This window comes from Penicillium chermesinum (genome assembly GCF_028974085.1).
Source record: "Penicillium chermesinum strain IBT 19713 chromosome Unknown utg000003l:1.0-5111272.0:1.0-5115320.0, whole genome shotgun sequence".
In the NCBI taxonomy this organism is placed as follows: Eukaryota; Fungi; Ascomycota; class Eurotiomycetes; order Eurotiales; family Aspergillaceae; genus Penicillium; species Penicillium chermesinum.
Window position 1 is genome coordinate 3,214,289 of NW_026695313.1, and position 15,664 is coordinate 3,229,952.

Genomic DNA, 15,664 nt, shown 5'->3' on the forward strand with positions numbered 1-15,664 from the left:
TTGCACCCACCCTCGCGCCTTTAGTCATCATCTTGCCGGGCCCTCATTGTTGGCTATGGTCCAAACTTAGCGCCTCGAGTTCCCACCTGCGACCAAAACGACGCCGAAAATGGCTCCCCTTTGCAGACTGACGACTCCTTCTCTCGTCGTACCGCCCGGTCGGGCGCTTATAAAGTGCTCCATCTTCCCTCCTCTCTCGATATCCTCACATTCCTCCAGGCCTTCCTGTTGCCTTGTCCGAGGTTACATTCTGCCCATTTTCCAAATCTAGCCCGCACTTGGTGACGAGTCAAGTCACCTGTGACTCCATTAATGAGCCCCTGCAGGCAGCCGTTAACAACATCTTCAAGGTCTGGCTAATAACACGAGGGGAAATGGGTAAACATACAGTGGCATGAAGACAAACAAGCTTTGACATTCTCCCGCGCCAGACTAATGTCAGCAGGGAGACTTCGTGATAGTGATTTGATTCGTCCAAGCCAGCGCTCCACTAACAAGCCAAAGGTCAAGCAAACTGGCTTACTAACCGCAGGAACTATTTTCCGTGTCACCATTGTCAGCGTGTTGAGATAAATACCTTACAACTTCCCACCTGGAGGCGACTTACGCAGTTTTTGATCCACGATTCCGGAAGCCTCTTACTCTCTTCCTTTGCATCCCGGCCGTTTTACGGGACCAGGATAACTTGACGGATCGTGCGCTCAAACATATTTTATTTTCCCAACCAACAAAATGGCATGCTCGATATCGCCCGTCGAAGCCGAGGACGTGGATTTGCTTGTGCGGAAAGTCGAATTGCCTGCACATCAAGACAGCCTACTCTATCGCTTGACGTTCCCGCGCCCAGAGGAGCGACAGTGGGAGCAGAGAGAAGACGAAATCAGATGGACGATTGATGGGCTTCTTGAGGCAATTCATCAAGCGGACGAATCTCTGTACAAGGCGTGTGGAGAAGATGGATCACCTGTCGGGCTGGTAGGCTGGACTACTAGTACAGGAGCATTTGCAAAGGGAATGAAAAGAGGGGATTGTGTTCACAGTGGCACAGTAGTTATGTCTAACGGGAGACAAGGGACAAAATTGAAAAACCGGAACAGCTTTAGCCCTCCCTCTTTGGATGTACCGTCGTGGCTTGGTATCTCAAAAAGGCTCAGAGAAGAGAGGCAGAGAGTTCTTCGGAGCCACCAAGGCAATGGAATATGCCGTAAGTCATCAGTCAACTTGGGATTCTCTTAGGCTTTGCTCATCTGTCTCCATTAGGAATCACTTTCATGGCCGTGGATCCAAATTGTCAACGTCAAGGTGTTGGGTCTATGCTCATGAAGATTTTCTGTGATTATGTTGACGAAAATACACTAGACGCCTTTGTTTTGTCCTCGCCTGCTGGTGTTCGACTATACTCCAAGTTCGGATTCAGAGCAGTTGGAGTTGTCGAAACAAAGCATGGAAACTTTACGAGTATGCTGAGGACTTCAGGCATTAGTCTCCGGGAAACATAGAATTCTTTGTGTGAAATATAAAGCAAAATAGTTGTTGGGCTTTCCAGACCCTTGACAGCCTTATTAATGTACCGATTATAGACAAGACATTTGCATTCAAAAGGATTGATAATCAAGGTGGGCCGTCATGATTTAATAACAAGAAGCTCATGGTCGCCTATAGCCAGCTTCAGGAACATCCATGGTCTTCGAGATGCTTTCCCTCGGAGTCTTTCCAGCAGTACTCTCTGCAATGACACCTCTGGTCATCGTCAGTACTGAAAATCCAAACAGCTTCAATGAGCTCCGAATCCTTGACCAATCCACGTGTTATCATGATGTTTGATTTGCCCTCAGTGACCTCCACGGATAACTCCGGGTCATATCTGTCTAGAGAACGCACGCCAAGTACGTTCTCTAAACCGTGCTGGTGAAGAAGGCCCGAAACTCTGACAAAGAAATCATGATCAGGGTCTCCATCAGACGAGCACGGCGAAAAATCAAATTCAATTGGAGTCAAAACGCTGTTGAAGAGCCTGAACGTCCGCGGAATGATGAAGCCTTCGTATTTGGGCACCACGACATCACTGTCCTTGACAGTCCACGGTGTAGAGATGCTTCGGAGGTCCACAAGATTCCATCGAATATCATTATCTCGCCTGGTCAACTGGTGCCACCCAAATCTGGCAGTTCCCTTACATAGAGCCAATAGGCGGGAACAAATCACACCAAGCAACCTGATATAAACTCCTATATAGACTTCCATGTGAAGGGCTAAAGCAAGACTTGATTCAATCTATACTAGGCCACGGACTGTGTTCGATAAACTTAAGGAAAGGAGTTCAATACGCCGGTTCCCCTTTACTAGTATGCCAAGGTCACGTGTCCTACGTGATCAACACCGGGCCCCTGGCCCGTGACAGGGCTTAGTGGATGTCTGGACATGAGCACCCTTATTTTGGAAGTCCTCTCCTCTGCATAATCTATGGATGTCATTGACGCAGTGAGTTCTGACCAGCGCTTTACATCTCAGCTAGCCGCTTTGGTTGCCATCGACAGTTCGTAGCTCTCAAGTGACACAGACAAGCGGCACACGGTCAAGCGACACAGATCCCCCGAAACTCATGCCCACCTACTCCACCCAATGTACACCTCTCAAAATTATTAGAAGCTAATTGGTTCTAGCAACTATTTCAAGATCTTGTTTTGTCGATGAATGACTATACCTAAAAGATGCATAGAGATGAATCATCGGATGTAAGTACTGACGTAAGAGCAGTAAAAACGTCATGCCATCCTGGTGCCGCAGTACTTTCCCCCAAAGGACCAATCTCAAAGTTCGGAACTTCAGCCTTTCCAAATACCTTATTACCTTCAACGCCATGACAGGAGCTGATCGTGGGTTTGAGCGCCGTGCGTCGCTGGCGCAGCAGCGACGCTGGTCCCAGCAAATTGAGAAAAACGCCTGGCTAGCAGCTCCATCGGAGGTCAGTATCTACAGCGGATGCGCCCAGCCAGAAGACAAGAATCGCAAGCTCACGGACCGGGAAGACGATCTATGCAGGTCTCTCGGCAGATCTGGCCGACGATCGCCCGTCGGGCATCGCGATCGCTTTCCGCAATACCACATATCTCCTCGATTTCATAGAAGAAAGGCTGGAACCGACGAAGGGCGTCGAAGCCGGAAAATTGCTGACTGACTTTGTCGTAAGCCATCTGAAGACCTATGCAGAAAAGCACTTTGAGAAGATCATCGGCATGTCAATGTCCGCCGCTGTCGCCGAGAGATGCCCTGCTCTCTGCTCGCGTTTGTGGGCAGAGCTCGATGTTATTCCCTTAGTGCTTCCGGAAGCAAGCATGGGAATCCACTTTGAAGCGCCGCAGTCAGAAGCAGAACGCCAAGAGATGGAGCCGAGGGCCCTTGATGAGCAAGCGGAGTCTATGTCCCGGAAGTGTGTTCGGTAGGTATGCCCCGGCGAAAACCTACGGAGGGCGCTTTTCTAACTTGATCAGGTTGTTTGGGCCCGATAACATCCCCTTGCTGCAAGTGGGCTACCGCGGCCTTGTTGAAGTCGATACTGCTTTTCATGTCCGGCTTACAAACCTGGATGACTTCAAAAAGACCGTAAGCTCGAGGACCTGGTCTGCAGTGGAGCACTACGCGCAAGATTTGAGAAATAGGAAGATCAAGACGGCATTTTTCAGTGCCACGCCTCAAGGCGGAGGGGTGGCATTGATGCGTCATGCAATGGCGCGGTTCTCATATTGCTTGGGGACTGATATGAAATGGTAAATTCTGGAAACCCCATGCAATTTCAAAATCTCAGCTAAGCCCTGCGATAGGTATGTCCCAAAGCCGCGACCAGGCGTCTTCAAAGGCACCAAAAAGATGCACAACATCCTTCAAGGCGTTGCCCCGCGCGAAGAGCGATTGACTGCAGAAAACAAACAAACGATCCGAGACTGGATTGAGGAGAACGCGCGGCGCTACTGGACCTGTTCCGGTGGACCGCTCTCTCATCCATCCAAAGGCGGAGCGGATGTGATCATAATTGATGACCCTCAGATGCCGGGCTTGATCCCGATCGCCAAACGTGAAGCACCAGACCGTCCCGTGATCTTTCGCAGTCACATCCAGATACGCAGCGACCTGGTCGATAAGCCTGGATCTCCACAAGCCGAGGCATGGGAGTTCCTGTGGGACTATATCAAGCTCGCGGACTGTTTCATCAGCCACCCCGTTAGCGCATTCGTTCCGAGCAACGTGCCGCAAGAAATTGTCGGGTACATGCCCGCATCCACAGACTGGTAAGCTTTCACGGCATCTTATGTATGCTTCATTTCATTAACGTGTCCAAGGCTGGATGGGTTGAACAAAACAATGCGAGACTGGGATGTGGCTTACTATGGCCGCATCTTCAATGCCGATTGTAGAAACGCGAAGATGCCAATGATCGGATATCCCGAAGGTGAGAAATCGTTTCGTATAACCCCCCCTCGGTCGAACAACAGAATAACTAAAAGACATTGTTCCTTATCAGATGAATACATCGTGCAGATTGCCCGGTTCGACCCCTCGAAGGGGATTTTCGATGTATTGGACTCATACGCCAAGTTTCACGGCAAACTGACCAAAGCCTGTCCCGATACTGCGCCGCCAAAGCTCCTCATCTGCGGCCATGGCTCCGTAGACGACCCGGACGGGACCGTGATATATGACGAGGTGATTGAATACATCGACCACAAGCTCGGCGACATCCGCCACCTGATCTGCGTCATGCGGGTGCGGCCTTCCGACCAGGTGCTGAACGCGCTGCTCTCCAAAGCAACGGTCGCCCTGCAGCTCTCGACGCGCGAAGGGTTCGAAGTGAAAGTCTCGGAAGCGCTGCACAAGGGCAAGCCCGTGATCGCGACCCGTGCGGGCGGGATCCCTCTGCAGGTCGAGAACCAGAAAAATGGGTTCCTCGTGGATGTCGGAGATACCGATGCGGTTGCACAGCATCTGTACGACTTATGGACAGACGAGGCGCTCTATCGTCGTATGTCGGAGTATGCGCTCCGTCATGTATGCGACGAAGTGAGTACAGTGGGCAACTACCTGAACTGGCTCTATATTTCCTCGAAGTCCACCAAAGGCGAAGAGATCAGTCCGCGCGGACGGTGGTTGAATGATATGGCTTTTGAAGAGCTGGGGATTCCCGCCCAGGACAATATGCCTCATCTCACGCGTGCCGTCAAAGTAGAGAACATGGGATAAAAGAGGATAAAGAGGGGGGGCAACGAAAGGGCGAAATAGTTTCCATTGTTCAATTACTATCAAGGGATTTCTGGCCGCCCAAAATAGCCCTAATTGAGTCCACTGTGAACATATCATGAAAAAGCAGCAAGGGTGGAGTATCATTGTAGAAGGGGGGTATCATCAACGCAAGTAGAATACACATAAAAAAGTTCAAGGTCGGTCGAAGAGGATAAGAACAAAGTCTCAAGATTTCCCAACGAGGCGATACCTCTCTCTCGCTAATCCACCCTCTGCCCCCTCAACCCCATATCCCTCACCAACCTCACCGACAATCCTAGCAGGCTTCCCCCCCAACAACACACCAACTCGGCACCACCATGCCAGGCGGCACAGCAGCCCCCTCCAAAACGACCGCAAAATCCTTGATGATAGCCATACTCCCCACGACCGCCCCGGCACCGACTTGCACATGGTTCCCAAGCGACGCCGCCTCGATCACCGCCGCCTCGCCCACAAAGACATGGTCGCCGATCTTCAGTGGGTAGTACGAGTGCACCCCACGATGCAGCCTGCTCGGCGGCCGGAGAACGGCGCTCTTCGAGATATAGCTGTAGCGGCCGACGTTGATGGCGACGCTGGGGGTGTTGGGCTGTGCGGGCGGGTTGGTGGGGTCGGAGGCTGCGGTGGAAGATAGACGGTAGAGATCGCCTCTGATGACGGCTTCGGCTTGGATGACCGTCTTGCCGCCCAGGATGATGTGCTGGGTGCCGTGGATTTGGGAGCGGCGCGAGATCTTGTTCCCCGTGTCCTGGTGTTTCGGTTAGTTTGTTTTCTTTTTGAATTGGGGTTGCGAGTTCCGGAGTGGAGGGGCCAATTGGGTGTTGATCCGGTGCTGTCGACGTACTGTCTCGATATACTCGCCCTTGGCAGCTTTGGGGGCCATCGTGGGATTAGGTCTGGGTGTGTTTGGGGAGATTGGCTGGTAGTGGTGATGTTGATGTTGATGGGCTGCCAAGGCGGTGAAACTTAAATGTTCTATGCGGGGCGATCTATAAGATGCCAAGCTTCGACTTGCAAGTCCATGTTACTATTGAAGAACAATTCCATGTATGAAGGAGACTTCATGAATAGCTCACTGGAAGGCCAATGGGCCTATTCAGCAAATTGGAGGTTTTTATTCGTCTACCGAGAGCCCATGCACGTCTTCGGGGTGAGCGCAAATTATTTTTCTGCGATTTCACGCAGCAATGCCCTTCTCGCCGTTCGTTGAAGCAGGGGTTATAGGATGCTTTTTTAGCCTTCGACACAGAGTCCGCTCCTGGATAAATAGATTTCCCGATAACACCAGCCTTGGCATTTAGAGCATGTTGCACAGTCTCGACACAGCCTCAAGGTGCCGCCCAGAGCAGCCCTGAGGCATCGTGATGCTTATTATTATTAGAGTAATGGCAGCTGTTTAGGGCAGGAGGATGGAAGGACTTCATTGAAGCAACGGTTAGCTAACTTCCGCTGGGCTGAGCTCATCAACTACCAAGCAGAGCAGCTCATGTGATCATAGACGCAGGGACATATCGTAGATTGTAGATTCAATTGAGACAGAACCAAAGCCGCCTTAGATAGAGTTGTCTCAACCCTCCGCCTTACCGCTGCTATTGGCAGCAATGCCTCACATTGCAATGGAAATCACCGAGAATTTGAGCAGTAAAAATACATTGTGTGACATCTTCATGGGAGACTCTTGGTCTTCAATAACCAACCTATATGAGTATATCTGTACAATTCCGATTGAGCAGCACGCATCCAAGCAGCCCTAGACAAGAACCACGGCTCCCAGAGCTGCCCCAGCAGCAGCCATGAAGGAGCCAACAACTTCACCTGCAATGTTGGTAGAAACAGGCGCACTGGAGTCGCTAGTGGTTGCAGTGCTACTTTCTGTTGTCGAGCCCGTGGACGGAGTGGGCGCATCAGTGGTCGCAGGAGCAGTGGCATTGCCGGAAGTCTGGCGCAAAGAAGTGGCCGTAGCACGGCCCGACGACACAGTGCTAGGTTCTGGAGTAGCAGCATCTGACGTCGTCGCAACAGAGCTCGCAGATGCGGTTGCGGAGCTGAAGGCCGTGGACGGCTTCCAGCAAGAGAGCGTGGAGGTGGTAGACACGCAGGGCTTCGTGCCCGTGTAGGCAGCGCAACAGGGCACGTCGTACTTCACAGGGGCCATGCCGCCGCCACAGTCGAGGGGATCGCAGACTACGCCATTGCGCGGGTCAAACCAGTGAACGGTATGGTCGGCGCAGGTAGTGTAACTGTAAGTCTCGCATACGCCAGCGACGGTGGTTGCCAGCAGCAGCAGCGATGTGGTGGAGAGAATTGCCTTGACCATCTTGTTAAAGGCCAACACAGCGTTATGTTTCTTTTTAAGAATGTCTAATTGCCTCGGAGGAATCGAAGAGACACTGAAATGGGTCAAAAGAAATAAGAGCAGCGCGATCCACTCATAAATACTGGGAGGCCGAGTCATTTTCATCCAAGAATTAAGCGCTACTCAGCTGGATCTATTGGTTCCAGTCCATCCACAGTCTCTCTTAGCGAGCGCCACTAAATGACAGAGTAGTATCTCCGTGACATTTTTCAGCCTCTTTACCAGAAAGAGCGTAGATCAAGAACGAGCCCCACTGGCAGCAGGGATCCGTGGAACCGAACGCCCGGTCCCTCCTAAGGCAAGTCTCAACGTTGTGAATCTTTTGCCATTCAATTGGGTGATCCATCCATTTGGACATGGGGTATAAGAGAGGCTTATATTCGCTTGATTGGTGGGGAGAGCGGCCACCAGGCGGGAGTTTACCCCAGCCCTTCTCTCTTCGCTTCACCAATGACGGCTTAACTTCTCTATATGACTCCATTATATTAAGCCCCGGGCGAAGCTCACAAGCTTTCAGGCCACCAGCGCCCCCCAACACCAGTGGTGCCCCGAAGAGGGACGCGTAATATGAATACCCTAATACCCACCCTATGAATAACGCCCGTTAGAAGAAGGATAATTCCTCTTTGATCACAGAGCAGCAGTCTCAAAATCCGCTATTTTTAATCGGAGCTCATGGCCGACAATAGCACAGTCAGCTTAAGGTCGATTGGAATACAAGCAAAAGGGTAGGAGAGCCCTGGGAAATCGTACCTGACGGGGAAGGAAGGTTGCTTTTTGCTGATGAATGTCTCACAAACTCCGTTGCCTAATCATAGGGCTATGCAGCATCCAATCGCATGAGAGAGGATACGGATCCTAGCGATTGAAAGAACATCACATAATTTGATATAGCTGCTATACTCGAACTAGCAAAGTGCAGAAACACACTATCAGGAGATATGCCCATTGCTTATCAAGTTCGGTAGAGACAGATTCGAGAAGCTGAAAAAGCACAGATGAAATGCGGAATTTCAGACGTGGGCACCTGGACACGCGTCACCTGGGACACCAGTGGTCTTTGAGCAGAACCTTCCAAAGACTTTATTCGCCTTCACCCGTGTTCTCAGTGAGAAAGAGACGATCACGGTTCAGAGTTTCTGCAAAACAAGCATCTCCTGAGGCACGACAACGGCCTGCAAACCATGCTAGCTGCCATTTTCCCCATTCGTACATAGAGATATACGCCCTCGTTCGATAAAGAGGACCTACTTCCGGGTCCCATCAATAACGCGGTTAGCAATTGACTCTTCACACGACATAGAGCCATCACAGAGTCCCCGGGCCTGACGGGTTGCCTGTAGTCTTTTCGCGGTATCATGTGGGCAGTGTAGTCCCGTTGAAACACCTTACCACGGTCGAAACTGAAATTTTTGGTTACAACAGCGCCGTCAAGCCCGACCAACTTGTCAACTTTGTGAGAGGCAACATGCAACTCTTGTAAGTCATATTACCGAGAATGTTGGACTGCTTGGAACAAGCGCTCACCTCCCGTTGAACACGGCTAGGAAAACATGCAATGGTGGGATTGAAGACCTAGGATATAAGTGCTACAACGGTTCAACGCAGCAATGTCGGACGTAAGGACCATATTATCATTCAAACTATACACTAAAGGAACAGCCCTTTCACAACTCAGGCGCAATTTCTGGATATCCTGGAGAGCAACGGCGTGCCCCAAAAAACATAACAAGACATAAACTGCGGCCGCCCATCCGAGAGGCCGTACATGATCCCACGCGGCAAGCGTGAGACGCTCCACAAGAAATGTGAATTTTAGGGGGGGAGGCATTTATTTCTTCTTGCTGAATTCGAAGTCGCCGTCCCAGTGAAGCTTGAGGGCTGCGCGGTATGTTAGCGGGTGCCTTGGTACAGGGGCAGAGACGTCCGAGAGCAAACTTACACATTGGGAAGGGGAAGTAGGAGCCGCCGTCCTGGCGCAGGTAGACGTAGTAGCCGCCCTCCTGGGGGATCTTCTTGAGCTGACCCTGGGCACCGGGGGCCCGGCGGAGGTTTTCGAGACGGCCGACGACGCGGAGCATGGAGACGAGGGCGATCTTGGTGATCTCCTGACCGAAGGCAGTGTTGGGGCCCTGGCCGTGGTTGATGTAGGAGTCGATGGGGCGGTCGAGCTTGACCTCGTTGGGCTCGGGGTAGACAGTGGCATCGTGGTTGGCCTCAACGAAGGAAGCGAAGACCTTGTTACCGGGCTGGATGTCGATCTTCTTGCCGTTGTCTTCAATAGTGACGCTGTTGACAGCCTCGCGGTAGGCCCCGAAGGTACCATTGATACGGATAGCCTCCAGAATGTAGCGGTACAGGAGATCGTCGTTCTCGGGAGACTCCTGCTTGGCGAGACGGTTGATCTCCGGCAGGTGCGCCTTACCCTCACCGGTGTAGTACTCGATGACCTGAGTGAAGACCTGGCCCTGGTTGGGAACCAAGTTGACAAGGGTGGGAATAACCTGAGACCAGGTGATCTCGGAGGCATCGAGCCCAGCTTCCTTCAGGCGGCGGAGAGCACCAGTGCCGAACTCGCGGAGAGCGTTATCGTGGGCACGGAAGTTGCTCAGGACACTAGACAGAACACCGTTGTCGAGGTCAGCCTTGACGGAGGCACTGACGACGGAGCCGAGCTGCTGGGCAACAGCGGTGGCAGCGCGGTTCAGAGGGTAAGACTTGGGAGCGTCAAGGTCGAAGAAGAGAGCAGAGTAGATGGTGGTCAGGACCATGTACAGCTCGTGCTCGGTGAAGAGACCGCGGGGGTTCTCCTCGGTCTTCAGAGGCAGTCCGAAAAGAGCAGAGGCGAAATAGACATGGGCGGCGTTGCCAACACTGTGCCATGGTCAGTAAAAAAAATTTTTTTTTATTTTTTTTCCAATTTGCTAAGCAGGCTCAACGGAAACTTACTCGCGAGTAATGTCAACCTGGTTAATGTTGGCAAGCTTGGCGCCGGATTCCTTGATGAGGTTGGTGGTGGTCTCCTCGTAGAACTTCTTGAGAAGCTTGGGGAAGTCTTCGGTGGCAAAGGCCTGGCTGACAGCCTGCTGCTGCTTAGCGTCAAATTCGCCTTTGCCGAACAACTCCTGGAGGGCAGAGCTCCAAGAAGGCTTGAAGTCCTTGGGGTTACCCAGAACCAGCTTGGCGCTCTGGTGGGAGGTCAAGTTGACACGGGGAGGCGTGAAAGCGGGCGCATCCCAAGAGTAGTCGTTCTCACGGCCAAGCATCTTCATGATGTTCTTGTTCTCGCTAGGGATGGTCATGGGGTAGTGAGCGTAGATGGAGTCAGGCTTGTACCAATTGGGGAAGGCACGGTTGACCAGCTTGTAGAAAACACAACCCTGGTTGATGTTCAGGTCGTACCGAGCCTCATTGTAACCCCAGTTGGTCAAGTTGCGAGGATTGTAGTCAATAGTGTAGTAGCGGTCACCACGAACCAGGGCCACGGCATCCGACAGAACGGCACGGGAGATGGTGTAGGTTGGGGCAATTCCGACACCAGGAATCATAGGCTCCTTAGCCTCTTCGGAGACGATACCGGGGTACAGCTCGACGAAGTCGGGGTGCTCGTACAGGTGACGCAGGGTGTTGGCAATCTCGGGGTCGGAGTTGATCTCCTCGAAAGTGTCGTAAGTCTTCAGACCGAAATGCTTACGGAACTCGTTGAGGGATCCAACCTGCCACCTGCGGGCAGCCTCTATACCGAGGATCTCAATGGAACGCAGAGCCTTGGGGACATTGCGGGGACCGAAGGAGCTGGCGACATCCTCGGTAGCGTTCTTGAGGATAGCGACGAGCTCTCCATCGTCGAATCGCCCATCCTCGCCACGCTTAAGGTGAGCGAAGGTACGCTTCGAAGGGTCAGGGTCCAGGGCACCCTCAACCTTCTTCAGACCCATGAGCAGCTCAGGCATGGTGACCTGCTCCGCAGGCTTGCCCATGAGCTCGTAGTAGATCTGCTCGATCCACTTCTCATCTCCCTGGGAGATGGTGGAGTGCCAACGGTAGGCAAGGTTGAACTCGACGGAGCACTGGTTACCCAGACCGGAGGGAGTGGCACCGGCCTTCTCCATCTGAGCACGAGGATCCAGACACCATGTTGAGTTACTGCGGTTCAAGTTGACAATGGTACGCAAGTAATCGTACAGGGTGATGTTGATGTAGAGACCACAAGTGATCAGACGACCGGTCTGGAACAAGTCCTCATCACGCTTGGCCCAAGCCTTCTCCTCCTCCTCGGGTGAAAGACCGGGACGCGGCTTGCTGAAACGGCCATTCTCGTTGATCTCAGCGAGCTGACCCACCACGTGGTTGTGGAAACGGTTCAGCATGACCAGCAAGACACCGCAAGCAGCGGGCAGAGCCTGCAGACGGCCCTCCGAGAAGCAGTCAGGCTTAAGCAAACCATCCTTGTGGGCACGGATAAGATCCTGCTGTTCCTTGACATCACCGTACAGAATAGAGAGATCAAGGTAGGCAGAGGTCTTGTTCAGGTGCTGTTGGCGGTAATCGGTCTGGAAAATATCTATCTCACGGAGTTAGCAATTGCGCGATATCGCATCGTGAAAAAAATGGCCTTACCGTGAATAACCAGGGAAGCCCAGTCGAAGAAAACACTGGAAACCTTGTTGGGATGGGGAGTGAATTCCTGCCGAGCGAACAGGCTGTCGAAAATAAGCCCGGCGTCGGGAAGGCCGCTGGGCTGGATAGTGAGGGGAGGAATGGTGCGGCAGTATGGGGTATTGGCCGCACCCAACCAGGGAAGGGTGGGGTTGTTGTTGGAGCCGTCAGCAGAACGGTACTTGTAATCATCACCCATATAGCTGGAAAAAAAACCCCCCCTTGATTAGCTCTTTCGACGATCTTCGCTGGTTGCCCGAGGAAACTTACGAAAGAGGAGGGTGAGGCAAACTGTTCCAAAGCTCATCCAGGAATGCGTTGGTTAGGGCAGTCCGGTTCTTTGAGTGACCGGGCATGTCTGCGACCATCTACAATTGCCATTGAGGTTAGAAAACGCTGTGATGTCCAATAGAATGCAGCCAGTTGCAATCTGGACTGGCCCATACCTGGATAATGCGCTCCATAAGATAGGTCTTATCATCAACAAGGTTGCCAGAGGCCTTGTTGGCGATCAACTCCTTAACGGTGTTGACGTCCTTGAATCCAAGGGTCTTAATGTCATCAATCAGACCAGTCGACTGGTCATGCTTAAGATAGGTGCCATCGCCGGTCTGGTTAGGCAGAGGCTCGCGCGAAGCGTGAATGGCCTGCGCAAATTTCTCGAACACCGCTACCACCTCGGCGCGCTTTACCGGGTGGGTGTCTTCGATCTGTGTAGACTTGCGAGTAGAAGCAGCCTTGGAGAAGCGCTTGTTCTCCTTGGGGGGTCTTGGACTCGGCAGCCTCCCCATTGGTGTCCTTGTTCTTCTTGAACTGGGTAGAGAATCTCCGCAACATGGCGACGGGTGTCTGAGCTATTCAGACAGGTCACTGATTGGAAGCAAAGGGACGACAGAAAAGACGGAGATCAAAAACGAAAAACAAAATCCGAAATAAAGAAAAGGTAGAGTGGCAATCTCGGGCCTGAGCAGGGGAGAGGGGTAAGGGAAATAAAAGCAGCTCCGCGCGTGCGACCAGAATCGGGATTTAAAAGAGAGCTGTGCGGGAGAACCAGGTCATCATAGCTGCAAGACTGTGGAGAACCACGACTGGAGGATTTGTTATCGCCAATAGTTGATTGCTTCAGCACGCCAGATCTGCTTGGAGACGAGCGCCACTAGCCTCGATCTGCCCTCGCCGTGTGGCTCAGAACAGGCCGTGGACTGCCAATCAGGCGAGTGGGCCCCCGTGCGACAAGCTTGAGTGTACAGGGTAGCTCAGCTCTGGGAGATGATTCGATGGAGTCGAGGGTAGGCAATGGTTCCTGTGGTTCCTCGACAAGCAGCTGAACCTAGTAAAAGATCATCCCTGCAGATCCTCCTCGGGTATTCGAGGTGGTGGGGAAGACGTGTGTTGCTCTGGAAATTGAGTGGGCCATGGCCATTCAACACGGGTACTTCGCCCCGGGGAACCCCTGGAGCAACCTTCCTCTAAGGAAAGTGGCATTCCAACTTAAAACCCCTCCCCACGTCGTACCTATCGTGGTAGCAAATTCAAAGGCTTTGGATAGTTTCTCTGCAGCTTGTACATGCATGACATGCTCTTCTCGACCGGGCAATTGCGGTGGAAGAACAACATCTGGGAGAATGACATAGCGCCCCACATGAGGATCGTGAGATCCCGCTAGGCGGGGGCTCGACGGGGGGTTTCGCGGGCCCAGATGAAGCCATCGATGCACGATGTGGGGCACACCATTGTCACTGACAAACACTCTCCAGAGTGGCTGGCTGGTGTAGGAGACGATCCTAGGAGGACCGGTTTTCTCCTCCAAACCAGATAGGGGGAACAAGAAGGCAGTCACCCTCCGCATTGACCGCCAAGTCTAGAGCGATGCAAGGAATGGTTACTTTTTTGTTTTCGACGAATGCGCGTGGAAGGACTTTTCTTTTTTTTTCTCATGGATCAGCACGACCCACCTGTTCCTCCACTGGACTAAGGCCACTATGGGCTCTAGGCCTGTGGAAAAAAGGCTCCAGGGGAGCTCACGGGCCGCCTAGCAGCACGAACTGCATAAGCCCCGCTCTTCTGCGAATCTGGCCAATCGCCCCAGCCAACCATCGCCAAAGCATTAATCAGTTTCTGATCTATCTCCTTCTGTGACGAGGGTCAAGCCGTATATACGAGGGTGAAGTAGGGGTATCCGATCAATCCGCTTGTTATTGCGGTGTATATCGTAATCAGGTTTTGATGGAATCAAGCCAGAGCGTGTAACGTGAGAGTAGAAATGTAGAAACGTCTACTCCGTAACCACGGGGCCCCGGCCGCTGGTTCTGGGGGAATGCGGCCGCTCCCGATGCTTGGGAGCTGGAAACCCTGGCTCCTGTTTCCCCGGCTGAAAATTGTGATGGACGTGGGATCATTGCTCCGCATTTTCATGGTCCAGTTGGGCAAGATCTACTTGTGATCCCGCTAGGTACCAGGGTTATTTCTCGTGGGCCTTCGACCAGGAAGGCTAATCCATCACAAACCCCTGTAAAGTTCCGGTCCGGCTTGCTGCCAAAAGTCAGAGTACGGAATTGAGTGCAGGGATTGCAGAGAATCTTCACGCGGCAAGGAGTGGGTCCGGGCCACTCCATGAGGCGTCCCCAGTAACTCGATCGAGCAGAGAGGATCGGGTTGGATCTTCCCACGAACGCCCCCTCTTTTTCTCTTTTTTCTCTTCTTTTTCTGTTCCGGGCCTCTCTCCCGGGCAATGGCCTCTCGCTTTGGGCCCTTTTGTAGATCCCTGCAGTCATAGCAGAAACAAAACAAGAATCTCAGGGATCATCATAGCCAATGCCTCGCAGCCATTCTCTTCCCCCTCCGATTCGAAAGCTCCGAGCCCTGAAGGCTTACATTCTCATCCCATTACGTCCCGTCCCGGTCTCCACTGCCCGGGGTAAAAAGAAAAAAGAGAAAAGACAAGAAACAAAAGCCACGCTAAGTTCAAGCTCGGCCTCAACTCCGACCATCTGTTCAGTCCGCATCTAAACAAGAAACAGAGCTCTCCCAAGTCCACTAGTAGTGAGTGCGATGCAAGCCCGTTCTAACATATTAAATTCAATTAGTGGAACATCAGCCAGCAAGGGGTCAGCGCTGTAGCAATACAGAGCAGAAAGATGTAAATAAACTGTTTCCAACAACACGGCCTCAAGGGAGTGAAGTCCTACGTTCTCCTTCGACGATCCCTGACAGAACAGGAAAAAAAAGGAAAAAGGCGAAAAAAGAAGAAGAAAAGAAAACCCGAAGAGGGGGAAGTGACAGCAGGATCCGGTGTCATGGCTACGCGTGTAATTGGAATGACTTGAAAGTGCCACCTGGTGGACACCTGTGGATTCCCCCCGAAGGCCCACC

The 15,664-nt window shown here is 52.4% G+C and overlaps 4 protein-coding genes across 4 annotated transcripts; 1 reads left to right on the forward strand and 3 right to left on the reverse strand.

The window, feature by feature from the left end:
• Positions 1-2,860: 2,860 nt before the first annotated feature.
• ccg9 (putative trehalose synthase (Ccg-9)) lies at positions 2,861-5,235 on the forward strand (the record flags this gene model as incomplete). The annotated part of the gene is made up of 6 exons (XM_058473438.1): positions 2,861-2,965; positions 3,030-3,439; positions 3,492-3,767; positions 3,822-4,286; positions 4,338-4,447; positions 4,520-5,235. The coding sequence occupies 6 exons, from the start codon at positions 2,861-2,863 to the stop codon at positions 5,233-5,235; spliced, it is 2,082 nt and encodes a 693-aa protein (XP_058332441.1).
• A 316-nt stretch (positions 5,236-5,551) lies between these two features.
• Positions 5,552-6,160, reverse strand: N7468_004142 (dynactin subunit 5; the record flags this gene model as incomplete). Its single annotated transcript, XM_058473439.1, has 2 exons — positions 5,552-6,025; positions 6,122-6,160. 2 exons carry the CDS (start codon positions 6,158-6,160, stop codon positions 5,552-5,554), a joined length of 513 nt encoding a protein of 170 aa, XP_058332442.1.
• An 867-nt stretch (positions 6,161-7,027) lies between these two features.
• Positions 7,028-7,594, reverse strand: N7468_004143 (uncharacterized protein; the record flags this gene model as incomplete). Its single annotated transcript, XM_058473440.1, has 1 exon — positions 7,028-7,594. The coding sequence occupies one exon, from the start codon at positions 7,592-7,594 to the stop codon at positions 7,028-7,030; it is 567 nt and encodes a 188-aa protein (XP_058332443.1).
• Positions 7,595-9,464: 1,870 nt separating this feature from the next.
• N7468_004144 (peroxidase/cytochrome P450 family protein) lies at positions 9,465-13,083 on the reverse strand (the record flags this gene model as incomplete). The annotated part of the gene is made up of 6 exons (XM_058473441.1): positions 9,465-9,514; positions 9,576-10,507; positions 10,583-12,197; positions 12,254-12,495; positions 12,563-12,660; positions 12,739-13,083. 6 exons carry the CDS (start codon positions 13,081-13,083, stop codon positions 9,465-9,467), a joined length of 3,282 nt encoding a protein of 1,093 aa, XP_058332444.1.
• Positions 13,084-15,664: the final 2,581 nt, after the last annotated feature.